The following is a 19,407-nucleotide window of genomic DNA, read 5'->3' as shown; positions in this document are numbered from 1 at the left end:
GTGAGTCACATCAAGGATACAGGGGTTTTTGTCATCGATGCTACAGCTGTCCAGGATCAGGGCAATGCCATCCAGCTCGTTCACCTACGAAGAACAGAGAAGACAAATTGACACGCTGAAACAGCCTGGGAAGGGCTGGAGATTATAGGTGATCTGTTGCTCCTTTTTTATTTCCTTACTCCCTGCTATAATTACACTGTTTGTGCAATTACCTGAAACACCTGTATCAATCCAGAAATATTTAAAAACAGACATAAACAAAAAGTGATACTTTTTCTTTTCACCCTTCCCCAAAAATGTTGGGCAACTGGACAGCCATATAAAAAAGTATAATTGGGATGAATTGGGAGATTAGCTTTGACATAAATACACTACCATGTGTAAAACAGATAGCTGGTGGGAACCTGCAGTACAGCACAGGGAGCTCAGCTCCGTGCTCTGTGACGACCTAGAGGGGTAGGATGGGGGTGGGGCGGGAGGGAGGTCCAAGAGGGAGGGGATATGTGTATGCATATGGCTGAAAAAGTTAGATCAAAAATAAAGAAAAAAAAGTATAATTAAACAACACTGCAAACCAACTATACTTCAATAAAATTTCTTTAAAACGTATAAAAGTGGATCTCTTCCTAATATTATTCACCAGGATAAACTACAAGTGAGTCTCAGTTTATTAGTAAGTGAATTCTTTTTCTAAGCCAGAAGCAGGGAAAACATTTCTAACGATAGCTCAAAATCCAGAAGCAATAGAGAAAGGTTTTAAAATTTCACTACATTTTTTTAAAAGGCAAATTGAAAGCTGTAAAAATTATCTGAAAGATGTCGCAGGCAAAGGGTTTTAATATATACAGAGCTTGCAGAAACTGAAAAAAGACCAACAATCCAACAGAAAAATGGATAAAACACATGAACATAAATGGCACAGAAAAAAAGAAATGCGGATGGACTGCAGAGATATCAGAATCTGCTCAACTGTGCTCCTAATAAGATGCAGGCAAATTATGATACCACTTCTCAGCTGCCAGAAGGGCAAACCATCACGTGTGACAACACACGCTGCTGGTAAGGCGACGGGAAACGGCACCCTCAGACACTGCTGGGGTGAATGCGAAGCGGCACGATCCCTATGGTAGGGAACCGGACAATACGTAGCAAAGCCACATGTGTTATTTACTCTTTGGCCCAGTAATCCCATTTCTAGGATCAAAAATACAGTGTCACATGGAATTATGTTTGTACAAGGTTATTTACTTCAGCACAGCTTACACTTTTATAAGACTGCTGTTGAGGTATAATTCACATACCATAAAACTCACCCATTTATATACAATTCAGCGGATTTTAGCATATTCCCAAAGCTGTCTCACTATCACCACTATCTTAGAACATTTTCATTACCCCCAAGAGAGTTTTTAAACTGGGCTGACAGGGCAAGACCTTGCCTTGTCAAGAGAGTTTTAAAAGAGAGTTTTTAAACTCCATTCCCATCAGCAGTCACTCTGATTTCTTCCTCTCTCCAACCCTTAGCAACTACTAACCCACTTTCTGTATCTATGGGTCTGCCTATTCTGGGTGTTTCATACACATGGACTCATTCAGTATGTGACTGGCTTCTTTCACTTACCGTAATGCTTCCAAGGTTCATCTACGTTGAAGCATGTATCAGCACGCTGAATAATAATATTCTAATGTCTGCATATGTATTTCAGTTTCCATTCATCCACTGACACACATTCGAACTGTTTCAAACTTTTGGCTATTATGATAATGCTGTTACAATCTTTCATGTACCTATTTTTGAATGGATATATGTATTCAATTCTCTGGCTATATACCGAGGAGTGGAATTGTTTAGCCATATGGTAACTCTATATCTAACACTTTGAGGAACTGCTTGACTGGTTTTCAAAGTGGCTGCACCATCTTACATTCCACCAGCAATGTATGAGGGTTCCAATTTCGTTACATCCTTGGTAACACTGTCTTTTATTTTAGCCACCCTAGTGGATGTGAAGTGGTACGTCACTGTGGTTTTGATTTGCATTGCTCTGAGGAGTAATGATGTTGAATGTAGCACAATTTATAAGAAAAATCCTGTGAACAACTCAAGCATCCATCGATACAGGCTCATTGAATAAACCATGATCACTAACGTAATGCTATGGAGATATCAGGATAGAATGGTAAGTGAAAAAAGCAGAGTGCAGAACAGGATTATATGTGAAGCTTTTGTGTAATAAAGGAGGAGAAACAGATGATTTTTTATATTAAAAAAATGAAGGGTTAAATAAAAAACTAATAATGGTTATTTACAGAGCAAAGCAGAGACTGAAGTGGACGAAACAGGAACGGAGGTGAGACCTCTGTGAATGTACCCGGTCGTACAATTTTGACTTTGGGATCCGGTATATGTTTTACGAAATTTTTGAAATTAAGTTTATAATACATGTAACTAGACTTACTGTGGTGATTATTTCACCATCTATACAAATACTGAATCATTATGTTGTACACCTGAAATTAACATACTGTTATATGTCGATTACAGCTCAATTCTGAAGAAATGAATTTATAAAGTTATAAAAACAGAAAATGGAAACAAATTAATCAGACAACATGTGAAACAAAGACAATTATTTCACAGAACTGAAACAGTATTTTGATGGGACGTCCCCAGGGAGCTGTGTCCTGAGCTCAGATGGAACTGCAGTCCCACAGCTGCATGAGGTCGTCTCAGCACCATTAACACTGGGATTAGCATTCTGAACCCTTATTCCTAGATCTAGTTTAAAGAAAATGGGTAATTTATGTCATTAGGAACCAAGATTCTTAGCATAAAAAAGAAGTATCAAATCAAAGTAGTTTACATTTAAATTAGAAATACTAGCATGAACTCATGATACATTTTTCTCTTTTCTTTTTAAAAAATGTTTACTTCCTAGCTGTTTACTGAAAAGGCACAGAAGCAAAGACAAGCCAGTAGCAATGAACATTCCCAACATGACTTAAGGATTCTAAACACCATGGTCCAACTGAAAGAAACCAGATCTCCAGTTGGCTGTGATACACAGACTTGCTGAAGGCAGGAAAGAAGAGAAGAAATCTAATTCCTATAAATTTCCCGAGGCACTGGAAGGTGGTTAATGAACTGCTATTTAACAGACATCCAGCATCTACCAGGCAATGACAGACACTTAAATGATTTCCCTTAATTCTGGCAATGCCAGGGTAAGTACTACTGGTTCCATTTTACAGATAAAGAAACTGAGGCTCAAAAGTTAGGTACCGTCCCCATGGTCACTTAACTCATAAGTGCTTTTCAAAGTGAGGTCTGGAGAGCGCTGTCAGTCTGCAAGAAAGTGTGTGAAAGAGTGAGAGACTGTGCCGGCAATTTAACATACTTATGCTATGTTTGCTGAATCTTATAATAAAATTTGGGCTTGAATTTTCTATGTCTTAAAATTGTTTTTTGTTTTCTAGTAATTCATTTATATTATCTTTTATAAACATATTGGTCCAGGATGGTTTGGGGAAAAGATAGCTAGTTCTTCATCACAGACAGTCTGAGAAGCTTTGGCATGGAGGGTTAGCCCACTACTGAGGGTTGGACCTCGTGTTTTTGAGAGGCACAGAGGGAAACGTTGTGGCCAGACTGGTAGTGGCCCCCCCTGAGACTGTACCCAAAGCTTCCCCATGCAACCCTCACACCCCCACTGGCCCAACAATCGCCCTGCACCCACCCGCAGGATGAGGGTGCCAACCACGAAGCCTGCAAATGGGAGGGGAGGGCTCCTACCACATGCACTCGTCTCGGGGTGAAGCGGAGAGACCCAGGACAGGAGCCATGCCTGCTGCCCGGCACAGAACGCGAGAACAGCCGCGGACTCTCACCAGCTCCTTGCGAACGTGTGATCTAGACCCTTCTGGAACGTGGGTGCATCTCCACGCCAGAGGAGCTGGGTGTTTGATGTTGCTAGGGGACCACACAGCATGGGGCTCCCAGGGAAGGCCTCCCTGCAGAGGTGACCTTTAGCTCACGGTTGAGAAGAACGAACAGGAATTAAACACAGAAATAAAGGGGCTGTGGAGAACGCTCTGGGCAGGGGGAAGAGCACACGCAAGAGCTGGGGCACCAGAAGGAACATGTGGTGTTCCAGGAACCGGGAGGCGGCGGCGCAGGGATGAAGAGCGAGGGCTGCACAGCCGGTGCTGGGGGCAGAGTCTGGCCCTACAGCGCTTCTGAGCTGGTGGCTTTGGGCAAGTCATTTACCCTCTAAGACTTAGTTTTCTCCCCTGTCAAATGGGGATGATAGGACCTACTTCACAGGGTGACTGTGAGAATGGCACGGATTACTGTACTGACTAGCACTCAGTGAAGACTCAATACAGGGCCACAGGGCCACGGCGTAGTTGGCAATTTCATGCTGTGAACTGAAAGAAGTTCAGTTGGCTGGGGCAAGGAGTTCAGGGCTGGCTCCCGAGAAAAGCATGAGGAAAACTGGAGGATAACTTCCACAAAGCCGAGTCACAATTCGACTGTGTATGAGGCAAAACTGTAAATTTATTTTCAAAAACCACTTTTTTTTTGTAAGTGAGAAAGTATTAAGGATCTCTTATTCAGTGCAAGAAAAACATCTTGTTTTCGATGTGGGGAGTAGACTTCTCAGATATGTTAAATGGGTAAAGGAAATAAAATCACAGGCTAAAAACTGACATTTTAAAGCAGGCAGTAAGGGTGAATTAAAGCGATCTTGAAAATCATGGTTACACTAGAGCCGTGCCTGAACTGAGGGTCTGCTTTCCTAAGATAAGTATTTCTCATTCACACCACTGCATTATGAAATGATATTAGATAATTTTTTATAGAAATTCATTAAATGTTGATAACATAAGTGAACTATTCTAGACAAGGACAGCAGTGGCATCATGACAAACACGCAATATACACTGAAGAGTGAACACAGGTTACGGTCACTGGGCAAAGAACCCCAGGATGCAACACCGCCAGGAGGAGTGACTGGTGCTCTGTGTCATCACCAAGCTCAAGCTTTACAAGTTCCTGCTGCCGCTGAGCTGCAGCACGGAGCTCCTGTCAGGAGAGGGGGAAACAATTAGGGAATTAACAAGTTTTCTTCTGCTCGTGCTTCCTAAAACAAGGGAGTTGTTTGTTTCTTTACCTAACACGTTGGGAACTGATTCTAGACCCACAATGAATGAGTCACAAGTTGTAGTTCCAACAAGGAGCCAAGCTCAGTCAACGCTTTCACGATGTAACACATCTCAACAAGGCAGTAAGTCTGGCTTAAACAAACTAACATTTAGCCTCTGGAAATAGAGTTGTAAATAGCAGGACAACTCACTGATTTGCTACCTGTTCTCTCCACCGAAGCCAACAGTAATCTCAGAGAATGCACCCTGCAAGGTGTGTGGGCCCAACCCGAACTAATACCTAAGCTTCTTTAGGAAAATGTATTAGGTTGACCAAAAAGCAGAGCCTCAATTATTCTGTCTGCTCTCACACTGAACGCTAAATACGAAAATAAAAAAAACCTGAAGAAAGACAAGAGCACAATACCAATGCAGGACTGAATCTCCTGTTTAAACGCCCCATGAATCAACGTAACTAACATTTGGTGAAAATGTGTTCATAACACAGTGCCTCAAAACACACACACACACACAAAGATCAGCAGAGTCCTGTGCTGAAGCGAGCACACAACCAACATGGGTGTGGCAACGCTCGGACAAGACTCTGATCTACAGAGGAAGCCATTCTCAGAGGCCTGACGGCAACTCAGAAGGCTCGAAGCCCGAGGGGATGCAGGCGGATGCTGCGTGAGGTGCACCATCTTGTATGAGATGTGGGCGTGCCCGCCCACGGGGTGAGACCAATTACCATCCCAAGCACACAGAGGAAAGAGGGATATTTTTGGAGGCAGACAGACCTACAAGAGAGTCCAGCTCAGCCCTCTAGCTGTGTAACCTGTGGAGGGTTCTGAGCTTCATGAAGTCTAGAGTCTCTTATGCACAACAAGAGAGTGGTGCCCACCTCACAGGGTTAAAGTAAGGTTTACACAAGAAAGCATTCAGGACAGCACCCAGCACACAGGAAGGACACAGGAAATGGCAGCAGTCTGCAATGTTATTTTCACTTGGTTCTGAGGTTCTCTAGGATTCCTTCCACACTTGAAAAGGGCTGGACATGGTAATCCTTCACAGAGCACAAGCTGTTGTTCAGCAAAGTCTGAATATATGAACATACGTTTCTGCAATCACAGGAAATCTGGTAGGGATGGGTTGCTCTAAGCTAGTACTATGTTCTTGACTGTCTCATGAACTGGGTACACCTCTGGTTACTAATTTCCATCCATACTCCTCTGCTGGCTTTTGCCTTCCACAATCAACTCTAAGTCTCACAAAAATAAGTATTGTTTATCTCTGTGTTGCATTTATTTCCACGGTGTTCTGTGCAGCTTACTACTAGGCATTTCATGATTGAGTTGCTATGCCAGAGGAACAACTAAGGATGTTACCCAAGAAGCAACAAGAAAGCACACGACCTGCATTTCAGTCTTTCTCTAGGACTCAGAGCAAAAGCCTAGGCCAGAGGTTCACAACCTTGACTCCACATTAGAATCACTTGGGGAGATTTCGAAAACAACCAATGCCGTGGTCCCAACCCCAGAACACATCAATCAGAATCTCTGGGAGCAAAGCCTGGACAGCAGTGTCTTTAGACAAACTCTTCGGGTGATTCCGACATGCAATGAGTTGCGCACTCCTGATTTACGCAAAGTCCAAGAGTACCTATCGAGGCAAACAAAGTCTGAGATCTGCTGCAAACCCTGAAAGAACTCCTAAAACAGAAGACACTGTCCTTCACACTTTTCCCCCGGGTGCTGTTTTCTTTACTTATGAAATAAACTTTGTTGAGATGTCCCCATTTACACACAGGGGACTGCAATTGCACCTGTGTAACCACAGACAAATCAGGATAGAGAACATTTCCATCACCCCAGAGTTCCTGTGCACCTCTACAATCACTGCTTTAGTAACCATCCATCTGCTTCCTGTCACTAGAGGCAGAACTTGTCTGTTCTATACTAATAAGACCACATCAAAAGAACTCTTTTTCAATGTTTTTGAGATTCATCCATGTTGTTACATGTATCGGTAGTTTATTTTTATTTCTGATTATGAATATACCATTTATTTATCTATTCACATGCTGATGGACAGTTTTATCTGTAATGAATAGAGGTGCTATGAACACTATGTGTTCATGTCTTCTTGTGGACACGTGTTTTCATTTCTCCTGGGGTGATGTCTAAGAGTGGAATTGCTGGGTCATTTTTTTTTTTTTTTTTTTTTTTTTGCAGTACACGGGCCTCTCACTGTTGTGGCCTCTCCTGCTGCGGAGCACAGGCTCCGGACGCGCAGGCTCAGTGGCCATGGCTCACGGGCCTAGCCGCTCCACGGCATGTGGGATCTTCCCGGACCGGGGCACGAACCCGTGTCCCCTGCATCGGCAGGCGGACTCTCAACCACTGCGCCACCAGGGAAGCCCTTGCTGGGTCAGTTTTTAAGTCTATGTTCAACTTTATATAGGAACTGCCAAACTGTTTTCCACCACGATTGTACCATTTTACATTCCCTCCAACAATGCAACTGAGTGACCCTGGATCCTTAACAACGCTTGGTACTGTCAGACTTTTTAGGTGACATCGTATTGTGGGTTTTGTTTGCATTTTCGTGATGACTGATGTGTAGCATCTTTTCAGGTGCTTATGGGCCATTTCTGTATCTTTTTTATGAGGCGTTGTTCAAATATTTTGCCCATTTTACTACCTGGGCTACTCTTTCTTGTTGAGTTGTAGGAGTTCTTCACATAATTTGGATATGGGTGAGTCCTATGCCAGATATAAGCACTGTAGATATTTTCTCCTAGTCTGTGACTTGCCTTTTCAGTTTCTTAATAGTGTGTTTCAAAGAGTGTAACTTTTAAATTTAGGTGAAGAACAATTTATCAAAATATTTTTCATGATTAGTGCTTTTTGTGTCCTAAGAAATTATGGCTTTCTTCAACACATCCACAATGTTTTCTTCTATAGGTTTTATAATTCTAGCTTTCATATTTCCATTATAAATCAACTTTTGAGTTTAGTGCAAGATAAAGGTCAAGGTTCTTCTTTTTCCCCCATAAGGATGTACAATTGTTCCAATACCATTTGTTGAAAAGACTAGCTTTTCCCCATTCACTCTATATTTGGACTCTATTTTATATTGGACTTTCTATACATCTACCTATATTTATGCTAATACTACGCTGCTTTAATTAGCCTCCTAGTAAGTCATGAAAGAAGAAGCACAATCCTCTAATTCTGTTTTTTGAAATTGCTTTGGCTATTGTATTAGTGTCCTAAGGCTGCTGTAACAAAGTACCAGAAACCGAGTGGCTTAAATAACAAAATTTATTCTCTCACAGTTCCGCAGGCTAGAAGTCTGAGATCAAGGTGCTGGCAGGATTGGTTCCTTCCACGGGCTATGAAGGAGAATCTGTTCCATGCCTCACTCTGAACGTCTGGTGGTGTGCTGACCACCTTTGATGTTCTCTGGCTAGTAGATCTCTGCCTTCACCTTCACATGGCTTCTTCCTCTTCTTCTTCTTTATTGAACTATACCTGACTTACAGTATTGTGTTAGTTTCAGATATACAGAAAAGTGATTTGGTTCTCTATTTTTCAGATTCTTTTCCATTATAGGTTATTACAAAATATTGAATATACTTCCCTGTGCTATATAGTAAATCCTTGTTGTTTATCTATTTTATATATAGTACTTTGTACCTGCTAATCCCAAACTCCTAATTTATTGCTGCCCCCCCGCCGCCCCGCTTTCCCCTTTGGTAACCAAAAGTTTGTTTTTCTGTCTACGAGTCTGTTTCTGTTCTGTAAATAAATTCATTTGTATTATTTTTTGGATTCCACATATACATGTTATCATCTAATATTTGTCTTTCTCTGCCTGACTTACTTAGTATGATAATCCCTAGGTCTAGCCACGTTGCTTCAAATGGCAATATTTCATTCTTTTTTATGGCTGAGTAATATTCCATTGTATATATGTATGCCACATCTTCTTATCCATTCATCTGTTAATGGACACTTAGGTTGCTTCCACGTCTTAGCTATTGTGAATACTGCTGCTATGAACACTGGGGTGCATGTATCTTTTCAAATTAGAGTTTTCATCTTTTCTGGATATATGCCCAGGAGTGGGATTGCTGGATCATATGGTAATTCTATTTTTAGTTTTCTAAGGAACCTCCATACTGGTTTCCACAGTGGCTGCACCAATTTATATTCCCACCAACAGTGGAGGAGGGTTCCCTTTTCTTCAGCACTTATTATTTGTAGACTTTGTGACGACAGACATTCTGACTGGTGTGAGGTGATACCTCATTCTAGTTTTGATTTGCATTTCTCTAATAATTAGAGATGCGGAGCACCTTTTCATATGCCTATTGACCATCTGTATACAGTCTTCTTTGGAGAAAAGTCTATTTAGGTCTTCTGCCCATCTTTTAATAGGGTTGTTTTTTGCTGTTGAGTTGTATGAGCTGTCTATTTTGGAAATTAAGCCCTTGTCAGTCAAATCGTTTGCAAATGTTTTCTCCCAGTAGGAAGGTTGTCTTTTCTTTTTGTTTATGGTTTCCTTTGCTATGCAAAAGGAAACGTTTATACATTTGATTATATGTTTATACGTTTGATTAGGTCTCACTTGTTTATTTTTGCTTTTATTTCTTTTGTCTTGGGAGACTGACCTAAGAAAACATTACCATGATTTTACTGAGATTTGTTTTATGGTCCAGTGTATGGTCTGCCTTGGTGAATGTTCCATGTGTACTGTAAAGAATATGTATTCAGCTGTTGGGTGCAGGGCTCTATAAACTTTAATTGGTCAAGTTCATTGATCAGTGTTCAAGTTTCTGTATTACTCCTGAGTTTCTCCTTGTTCTAGAATTTATTAAGAGTGCTGAAATCTTCAATTATGATTATAGATCTATTTCTCCTTTCAGTTCTGCCAGTTTTTGCTTAATGTACTTGAAGTTCTACTATTTGCAATGTATGTTCATGTTTTTATGTCTTCTTGATGAGCTGATCCTTCAATCATTATGAAATATCCCTCTGTATATCTCAAGTCTATTTTGTCTGAAATTAATATAGCCACTGCACCTTTTTTATGTGTTTGCATGGTATATCATTTTCATTCTTTCATTTTAACCTATCTTCATCTTTATATTCAAAGTGTATTTCTTGTAGTTATCATATAACTGAGTTTTGCTTTTTTAAAATCCAGTCTAACAGTCTCTGTCTTTTAATTGGAATATATAAGCCATTTAGTTTTAATGTACTTATCAATATAGTTGTGTTTAACTATATCATTCTGACATTTGTTTTCTTTTTATCCTAAATGTACTTTGTTCCCTTTTTCCTCTTACCCTGACTTCCTTTAGGCTGAGTATTTTTAAATATTCCATCTTTTTCCCTCTACTATTGGCTTATTAACTAACTCTCTTTCCTTTTTTTTTTTTAAAGTGGTTGTTCTAGGGTTTAGAATATGGATCTTTAACTTTTTTAGTCTATCTACAAATAATATTATACTATTTCACATGAATGTAAGAACCTTACAACTGTATACACCACTTGACATTTGGGCAACCGCTCTCACACGTTTTACTTCTATATACATTATAAGCCTCCAAATACATTAATATTATGATTGTTTCAAAGAGCTGATGATATTTTTTACAAATTAAAAATTGAAGATAAAGGTATTTTATTCTTACTCACATATTTAGTTTTTCCAGTATTTTTGATTTCTTTGTATAGAATCAGGTTTCCAGCTGGTACCATTTTCCTTCACCTGGTACAACACCCTTCAACATTTCTTATAGCACAGTTCTGCTGACAGCAAATTCTCTCAACTTTTGTTTGTCTGGAAATGTCTTTATTTTGCCCTCATTTTTGAAGGATATTTTGGCTGGATATATAATTCTAGTTTTCTTTTAGTATTTTAAAGATGTCATTCCTTTGATTCCTGTTTTGCATTATTTCTGGAGAGAAGCCTGCTATCACTCTTATCTTTGTTCCTCTTGACTGACAGGCAAAAGTCAGTGAATTAGAGAGGAAGAACACACAGAAAAGATGAACCAAAACCAAAACCTGGCTCACTGTAAACATTAATAGAGTGGAAAAATTCCAGAAAAACTGATGAAGGAAAAAAGAGAGATATCTATTTAAAAAGAATAGAATGAAAAGAGAGAAACAGATATAGAAAACATAGATAAAATAATAAAATATTATGAATTTTATGGAAAAAAATAGAAAATCTAGTTTTTCTGAGAAAAACTGACACAATAAATAGAAAGCTTGAAAAAGTCAATACTTTAAATATTTAAATTCAAATAATTTAAAGATATGAAAATACCAAAGACTCACTGACAAAAATAGTCAAAGACCCAAACAGCTGTTCAAGTAAGTACCATCAAATTTTTAAGGAACAGGTAATCTATTATGTATGTAAGTTATTCAAAAACAATAAAAAAAAAAAACGAGGGAAAGCTTCCCAATTCATTTTATGAGGCTGTTATGGCTTGATTCTAAGAGCAGGATTAAGACAGACCAGTATAAGAAAAACAACAGGCCTATTTATGAACATACACCGTTTCCCAAGACAACCCCACCCAAAATTCCTGGAAATAATATTAGATTAATTAAACATACCTTAAAAATTCATCATCATCTTAACGTTGATCAGAAAATCTACAAGGCAATTATCCTCATTAATGTACTAAGAATTATCTCAATATCACAGAAAAAGCATCAGATAATGCTTAGCACCTATTATTTTTTTAATTCTCAGAAAACTAGAAAACTATTTTAACTTGAAAATGGCTTGTGTCAGAAACCTACAGCAAATATCATACCTAAGAGAAAATTTAGAGAGATTCCCAAGACCAGAAAAAACACAAGGATACTGTCTTCTTACTCTGATGTAGAAATATAAACTGAATGGCATACTGCAGTTGTGAAAGGTCTTTGGAGCACTCTGTCTCTAGAAGACAAAGAGGGGTTAGAATGGTGTGAAAAAGTGGTTCAGTCTCAGGACTGCCTGGTGGTGCAATGGCTAAGGCTCCTCGCTCCCAATGCAGGGGCCCAGGCTCCACCCCTGCTCGGGGAACTAGATCCCACATGCATGCCGCAACTAAGGAGCCTGGAGCCGCAACTAAGGAGCCCGCGAGCCGCAACTAGGGAACCCGCCAGCCTCAACTAAGACAAGGTACAACCAGAAAAAAGAAAAAAAAAAAAAGTGGTTCAGTCTTACTACCAGAACAGAAGCAGTGGATGAAGGGAAAACAAAAGAAAGCAACAGCAGATTTAGATTAAGGAAAAGTAATTTTGTTTACTTGGGGGTGGGGAGAGCAGCAGTTAAAATCATAAAGGACAGATTACCCCGATATAAAGTGGGAAATAATCATCTAGACAGTCAGGATAGAAAGATCTAAAGGGAACTGAAAATGTAGCTAGTCCTAACTGCTCCTAAGCTGACTTTTAGAAGAGGGATCGGTATTTTAGTTGCTACCAGAACAGAAACTGTGACTGGAGCCCTACAAAACCCAGGAGAGGGTGCTGGGAGAAGCATGCTTCTGGCTTCCTGGAATTACTCACACAAAGGAGAGCAGGACCCAGGAAATTAGTGAGGAGACTGCTCCCAAATGTCATAGGCCACTAACTGTCACAGACTAACCGAAATGCTGGTGAAACAGAAACTAAGATGTTCTACATCCACCGCTTTCCCATAGCTATCACAGAGCTCCTGCTACTTGACAACAAGCACTAAGTGCTGGTTTCTACGGACACACTTTTGCTCCGGGTAACGATCAGAAGACTGGGAATTGGCTTGTTTCCTGACTTTGGTGTGTGTGGGGAGCCAGTGCATGATAAGCCTGTACCCTGTTAACGCTTTTTAGAAGTGAGGCATATCAGAGGTTTAGTATTGGGGTTCACGAAACCCCAAGACACCAACCCAGGCTGCAGCTGTTAAAAGAATCCTGACCCCATGCAGGAGTTAAGAGCCCCTCCAGCTGGGATTAAGCAGAATAAGAAATTCAGAGGATACATTTTGGACTTTAATTTCTTTGAATTTTAACTCACATGGGCAGAGAATTTGACTTTAATGTCTTTGGACTTTAATTTAAAATGAAATGTAATCTTTGGATTTTAGTATCTCCCTGGGAATCTGATAATGAGATAGAATTAATATTCAAATATAGAGTATCTCCTGTGGGCATTTTATTATTACAGTGTATTTAGGCTTTCACTGGAGTCCCTTAATATGGAATGAATTTTCTGCCTTGAGGTCAAAGTGATTTTGGAGTTAATTTGATTCATGTATTGGTCTGACCCACTTAAGAGTCTTCCGGGGGCAAAATCTCTACTCCCTACCAGGAGTCCAGGAGAGAAAAAGGAGTATGGTTGGTATAGGCAAGAGTGGCCTTACAGAGGTGGGAGCAGAAAGGTCCTGGCAAACTTAAGCTTCTCTCCAAAGAAAGGACACACCTCTGGCCCAATACATTAGCAGAGTAACAACAAAAGCAAACAAGAATGCTGAGAGGTGCAGAAGATTCTTCTCTCTTTATGCTGTGGAGAGAGCTGAATTAACATAATATTCCTTGGCTTCTCGAGGCCTGTGACTGGCTCCTTCCCAGGGTAGTGACAATCAGATTACTGAGTCTGGTTGTATTAAGTCCACAGTATAGACAACAGCTACTTGTTTGATGGTCTGATTCTTTCATTAGACACTGGGGTCTTCAACTGCATGAAGCAGCTTTCATTCATTCTTGCATCCCTTGCCTTGTCCTTAGATGTCAATTTGCTGAAAAAAATACATGTGTGTGAAGGAGGCAAAACAGCTCTCAGGCCTGATCCCATCCACACGTCCATCAGCATACAGGTGATCAGGGTCCCTGTGCTCATGAAACTTAACAGACAGAGGCAGACAGATGGACAGCTGCGGGAGAGGGAGAGAGTGCATGGGCAAGAAGTAAGTAAACAAATTAAAAAGTATGTTTACAGATTATGGTAATTCCTAATGATCAACTAGAGCGTGGCAGACGGGGCAGCATTTCAGAAAGGGTGACTTTTCTACAAGATGGTGACACGTGAACTGAGACCTGTGTCATAAATATGGGGCAGATGCTCAAAGATTTCGAGGGAACCAGAAGTACACCGACTCGCGGGTGAAAAGGGTTGAGCATAACTGACTCATGGAAAGGAAGCCGGCATGGCTGCGTGCAGGGAGATGGTACAATGGTAGGAGATGAGGATGGAGAGGGAGCAGTAGACCCTATGGAGTGGTGGCTCCTCTGCAGTCCCTGGAGTATAAGTGTCATCTGGGCCCTTGTTCTTGTTCTTTTTTTTTTTTTTTTTTAACATCTTTATTGGAGTATAATTGCTTTACAATGGTGTGTTAGTTTCTGCTTTATAACAAAGTGAATCAGTTATACATATACATATGTTCTCATATCTCTTCCCTCTTGCGTCTCCCTCCCTCCCACCCTCCTTGGTGGTCACAAAGCACGGAGCTGATCTCCCTGTGCTATGCGGCTGCTTCCCACTAGCTACCTATTTTACCTTTGGTAGTGTATGTGTGTCCATGCCACTCTCTCACTCTGTCCCAGCTTACCCTTCCCTCTCCCCATATCCTCAAGTCCATTCTCTAGTAGGTCTGTGTCTTTATTCCCAGCTTACCCCTACGTTCTTCATGACCTTTTTTTTTTTTTTCTTAGATTCCATATATATGTGTTAGGATACGGTATTTGTTTTTCTCTTTCTGACTTACTTCACTCTGTATGACAGACTCTAGGCCCTTGTTCTTTAGAAACGCAAATCATCAGGTCCCACCCCAGACCTACAGAATGGGAAACTCTGCGGTCAGGGCTCAGCAGACAGTGTTTCTTCTAGACTGGTGGTTGGTAAGAGAAAGATGACTCAAAGCTTCTAAGTTTCTGCTGAGCTGGATGGGGGTGGTGTCATTTACTGAGATAGAGGAGAAAAGACGTGGGGAGGAGCTGGGGGAACTGCGAGCACACTGTGGGACAGGTTAGGGGTGAGGTGCCTGGAGCGTCCACGGGAACGTCGCCAGCAGTTACATCCTCTGTGTTTCATACACAGAGAACGTGAGCAGTTCTGTAACCTACCGTGGAGCCTAGGGGGCGGGTTTGGGCTTGAGAGGTACTTTGGGGTCATCTGCACACAGATGGTCTTTGAGGCCTGGGAACTGGGTCTCCCAGGGGGGTGGGTGCAGACAGCTAAGGGCAAATGTAAGCACTCATTCCCAGTGGATTAATTTGTAAGCAATATGAACTTTTTTTTTCCTGGAAGGAGATAACCAATAACTGAAAATGCACAGTGGTAAGATTTCCTTTAAAAGTTAAAGTGATCATCAGATTATCTGCCCACTGATAATTTTTCAGGGTAACTTCTTTTAGAAGCTTATTTCCACGGGGGGTGGGGTGGGATGAACTGGGAGATTGGGATTGACATCTATACACTAATATGTATAAAACAGGTAACTAGTAAGAACCTGCTGTATAAAAAAATTTTTTTAAAGATTTCATTATATTGCTATAAACAAAAATATAATAAAACATGCTGTAATTATCTTTAAAAAAAAAGCTTATTTCCAAAACAAATTATACTGTTGACTGTGAAATATACAAATTGCTTATCTTGTTCTGTTAAAATTACATAGTATTCATAGATATACATAAAATATTTTAATCCCAACCTACTCATTTTGTCCCAGTCTGAGCCACGAGAAGACCAAAGACGAACTTGATGAGAAGTTCAACTTTAAGAAGACTGATGGACAGCATTCCCATGAAGTGAGTCTACCGAGTGCCCAAGGTAAGAAGCTGTCAGTCCTCGGAATGGACGCTGGGAGGTGGGAGGGAAAGCACCAGTGCAGGGCTGAGAAGGCCATGGCAGGGAGGCAGCGAGGGCCGAGGTGCCCGGACTTGTTCAGAGACTGCAGCCCACAGCTAACCCTGCCCCCCCCCCCCCAGACACTGCAAGGCGGAACACTCTAGAAAAGAAGAGCACATGAAAAAGAAAAGCATGTAACAGCTGTTACAGCAGGTATACTCAGAAAAGGGTTCAGAGAGAAGAGTGATACTGCAGTTCCACAGTGAAGCCCAATGGGGTACAGCAGCAGTGCTCTGAAAGCATTTATGGAAAAACAAAGAAGCTGTTCAAGGACAGTAATACTGACTCTTAAAATGTCCAGAAGCACAAAGAACAATGTGAGTAATAAAAATATTTAAGTTCAACCATCAAATTCCAGGAAGATTAACAACTTGCTTTTCTTCGGCAAACATCTGCATCTGAATTCAGTGCAATTTTCTCATGAATTCTTCAGCCAGCAGATAAAATATTTGTTTAAATAATGAATGAAATTAACTGGTTTTAAAGAAGCTTACTGTATTCTGCTTACAAGACTGAAAGAAGAGCAACTGTTTTAAGTGAGAAGGAAGTGCGGCACGCATGGTGGAAACTCAGTAACTATCTAATGAACGAACGCTGAAGCACACAAAGCATCTGCTTCCACGCTGACCAGTCACGAAGCAACCAGAAACCTCAGGGCTGGATGTCAGAGAGGTATTTTCAACTGACTTGGAACATAAGACATCTCCAAGTGTTTGGTCCAGGAGAATGAGGGTCAGAGGCTGACAAGGAGGCCCCTCCAGCAGGACGGCGCCCCTCCCTCGGCACAGCACTGCCCCGACTCCCAGCCCCTGCGACCTGACAGGGGCGGTGGCAGGAGAGCGGGAGCAGGACCCAAGCACTGCCACCCTCTCCGCTACGTGAACCTTGGCCTCATGCGGAAGACAGGCAAAAAGCTCTCCTACGAAGTGTCATCAAGTAGGTGGTGAGAAAAGTGCGTCTTGCACAACACCTGGCTTCTAGGAAGTGTTCAAGAAAATGCGAGATATGAACATCATCTTCTTTATTTATCCTCCTACTTACGGCATTTTTGTTGCATTCTTTGTAAAGAACTTCAGACTAGCTGAAGAATGAGGAAAAAAAGTATAAGCACAGTGCTATTTTTCCATTACTGGAGTTTAAGCAAAACGTCAAAAGCTGACCAGGGAAATATGTGAAGAGCTAGATGAAAGACCTCTGTTTTTAAGCAGAAGCAGGGGAAAATATGAATCAGGAAATGCATTTCTCTCTACTGTACTTGAGTGCACGTGACTTCAAGCCCCACTCCATTTAGCAGCCTCCTTACAGTACACAAGACACGACTCGAGAAAGCAGTCATACTAGAAAGGGATCAGGAAACCGTGTCAGTGGCAGAGGAAACAAAGCAGCTCAGAAAAGCTGTTCTGGCACATGTGCGCCAACACGCACAGCTACGTTTGGAACAAAAATAACCCATAGAGCAAGTTTTTTAAAATATGCATTCCACCCCTGCTACTTGGGGTATAATCCCGACCCATAACGCATCGTCTACCGTGTCACACTTCAGTGCTTGAACAAACAGAATTCTGTCCTGAACACATTCAGTTTTTAATGTTTAACCCAGAGACAGAATCTCAACTGCTCCTTGTATTAGGATGAGCTCCTTGCCACTAATAAACATAGCCTCGGAAACTGTTTATCAACTGGCCAATTGTGTTTAAAAAAAAAAAAAAAAAACTTGCTGAGAGCCTGAGCCTCCAGCCAGTGCTGGGAGTCTGGGAGTCACGGTACACATTGGCACAGATCCGCCCTTGGAAGGAGTATCATGAATGAGTAAGAACAGCTCTGAGAACAGAAGGGGGGCCCTGCTCTGAGGTGTTCGGCCTCTGGGCAGAGGCAGGAATGAAGCCCACAGGTGAACTGGTGGGCAAGGGGGGCGGCCAACATCCTGCCCTTCTCTCCCCTGCCTGCCAACCATGAATCCTGACTGACTGCCTGACACCGTCACAGCCTCTGAAGGCATCACGTGGAAGGCCCACTGTCACCTTTCAGAAGCAGACTACCAGGAGGGGATGTGTCTATGAATAAAGATACCTCATTCCAGAAACACGCCTATCGTTAGAAACATTGTTCGCTCTGCTAGAGAACGGGAATGGAAAAGAGGAAGGACACCTATACCAAATCTCTCCTTATCTGCCAACATTTTACGTGCAAAAATGTGGTGCTCGTAAGAGCTTTGCAAGGTAGGAATCAGACAGATAAGGAAGATGAGATTTCTGAGGGTTAATCAACTTGTTCACAGTCACAGAGTGAGTGGCAAAACCCAGGTTTGTTAAATTTTAAAATTCAAGCTTTCTTCAATTGCGCCCTACAAATTTCAGGAGGACATATACTCCAGGTCTTCGGAGAAGAGATGATGACTGAAATAACATTAAATACGCTGGAAGAATCCCAAGAATACAGTTGAGAGTGCTCCGGATAGAGAAAGGGGGAGGAAGGGGCCAGCGAGGCGGGCCGGGACCGCTGGGGGCAGGCCCCTGCCCGGAAGCAGTCAGGAACAACGGGACTGGCACGTTGCCGGCCTCAGGAGACCCAGGAAGAGGCCTCTGGTGCCAAACCCGAACCGTCCCGAGCAGCAGGAAAGGACTGGCCATTCCTCCAGTCCCCCAGGAATCTCACTATTAGCCTGAACAGGAAAGTCACACTTCATTTTCAGGTCCCTTCTCCACGACTCATTTCCCTGTTTGTTAGTACGCGAGCACTTGAAAACCTTTTAATCTGCAACTACTTATTCATTTGACAAAAATTTAAAAGATAGCTACTTTCTGACAGATTCTGTGTTGGGGACTAAGGGGTGAATGAGACACGTTTGCTGCCCTGACTAAATTCCGGGTGGGGGTGGGGAGAAGGGACTAGCAAAGCCCGCCATCAGTACCCAGAGCGGGAGGAGACATGAAGTGCCATGGGCGTGCAGAGGAGGGGCACACCTAACCCTGCTCGGAAGGCCCTGAAGGCCAAGCTCACGGGCTTCCATTTCATCCTTAAGGCAATACCAAGATTTTACATAGAGATCTGTGTTTCAGAACACGTACACATTTTATTTTAAAATTTAACCTACTACAATGAAGAGCACAATTCCTAAGTGTGACAGCTTTCAGAAGCTCTGCATATGTCTGCACATGTGCAAGCACGACCCAGATCAAGACAGAGAACATCCCAGCACCCTGCCAGCTGATGAGCCCTCACAGTAACTGGTACTCTAGTCTCCATCACCTTAGATGATTATTTCTGCCTCTTCTGGAATCTGGGGTAAATGGAGTCATACGGTACGCATGCTCCTGTGTCTGGTTTCCTTTACAAAACCTACCTCTGCACCTCATGGTGG

General features: G+C 41.8%; 1 protein-coding gene across 1 annotated transcript in view; it reads right to left on the bottom strand.

Moving 5' to 3' along the window:
* Nucleotides 1-19,407, bottom strand: part of ATXN10 (ataxin 10) — a 152,956-nt gene that overhangs the window by 28,840 nt on the left and 104,709 nt on the right. Inside the window, exon 10 of the mRNA XM_060025818.1 lies at nt 21-84. Within this exon, the coding sequence (XP_059881801.1) occupies nt 21-84 (64 nt within the window). The remainder of the gene's footprint in view (nt 1-20; nt 85-19,407) is intronic.

Source organism: Delphinus delphis, chromosome 11 (genome assembly GCF_949987515.2).
Source record: "Delphinus delphis chromosome 11, mDelDel1.2, whole genome shotgun sequence".
Classification (NCBI taxonomy): Eukaryota; Metazoa; Chordata; class Mammalia; order Artiodactyla; family Delphinidae; genus Delphinus; species Delphinus delphis.
This window is presented reverse-complemented; position numbering and strand designations above follow the sequence as displayed.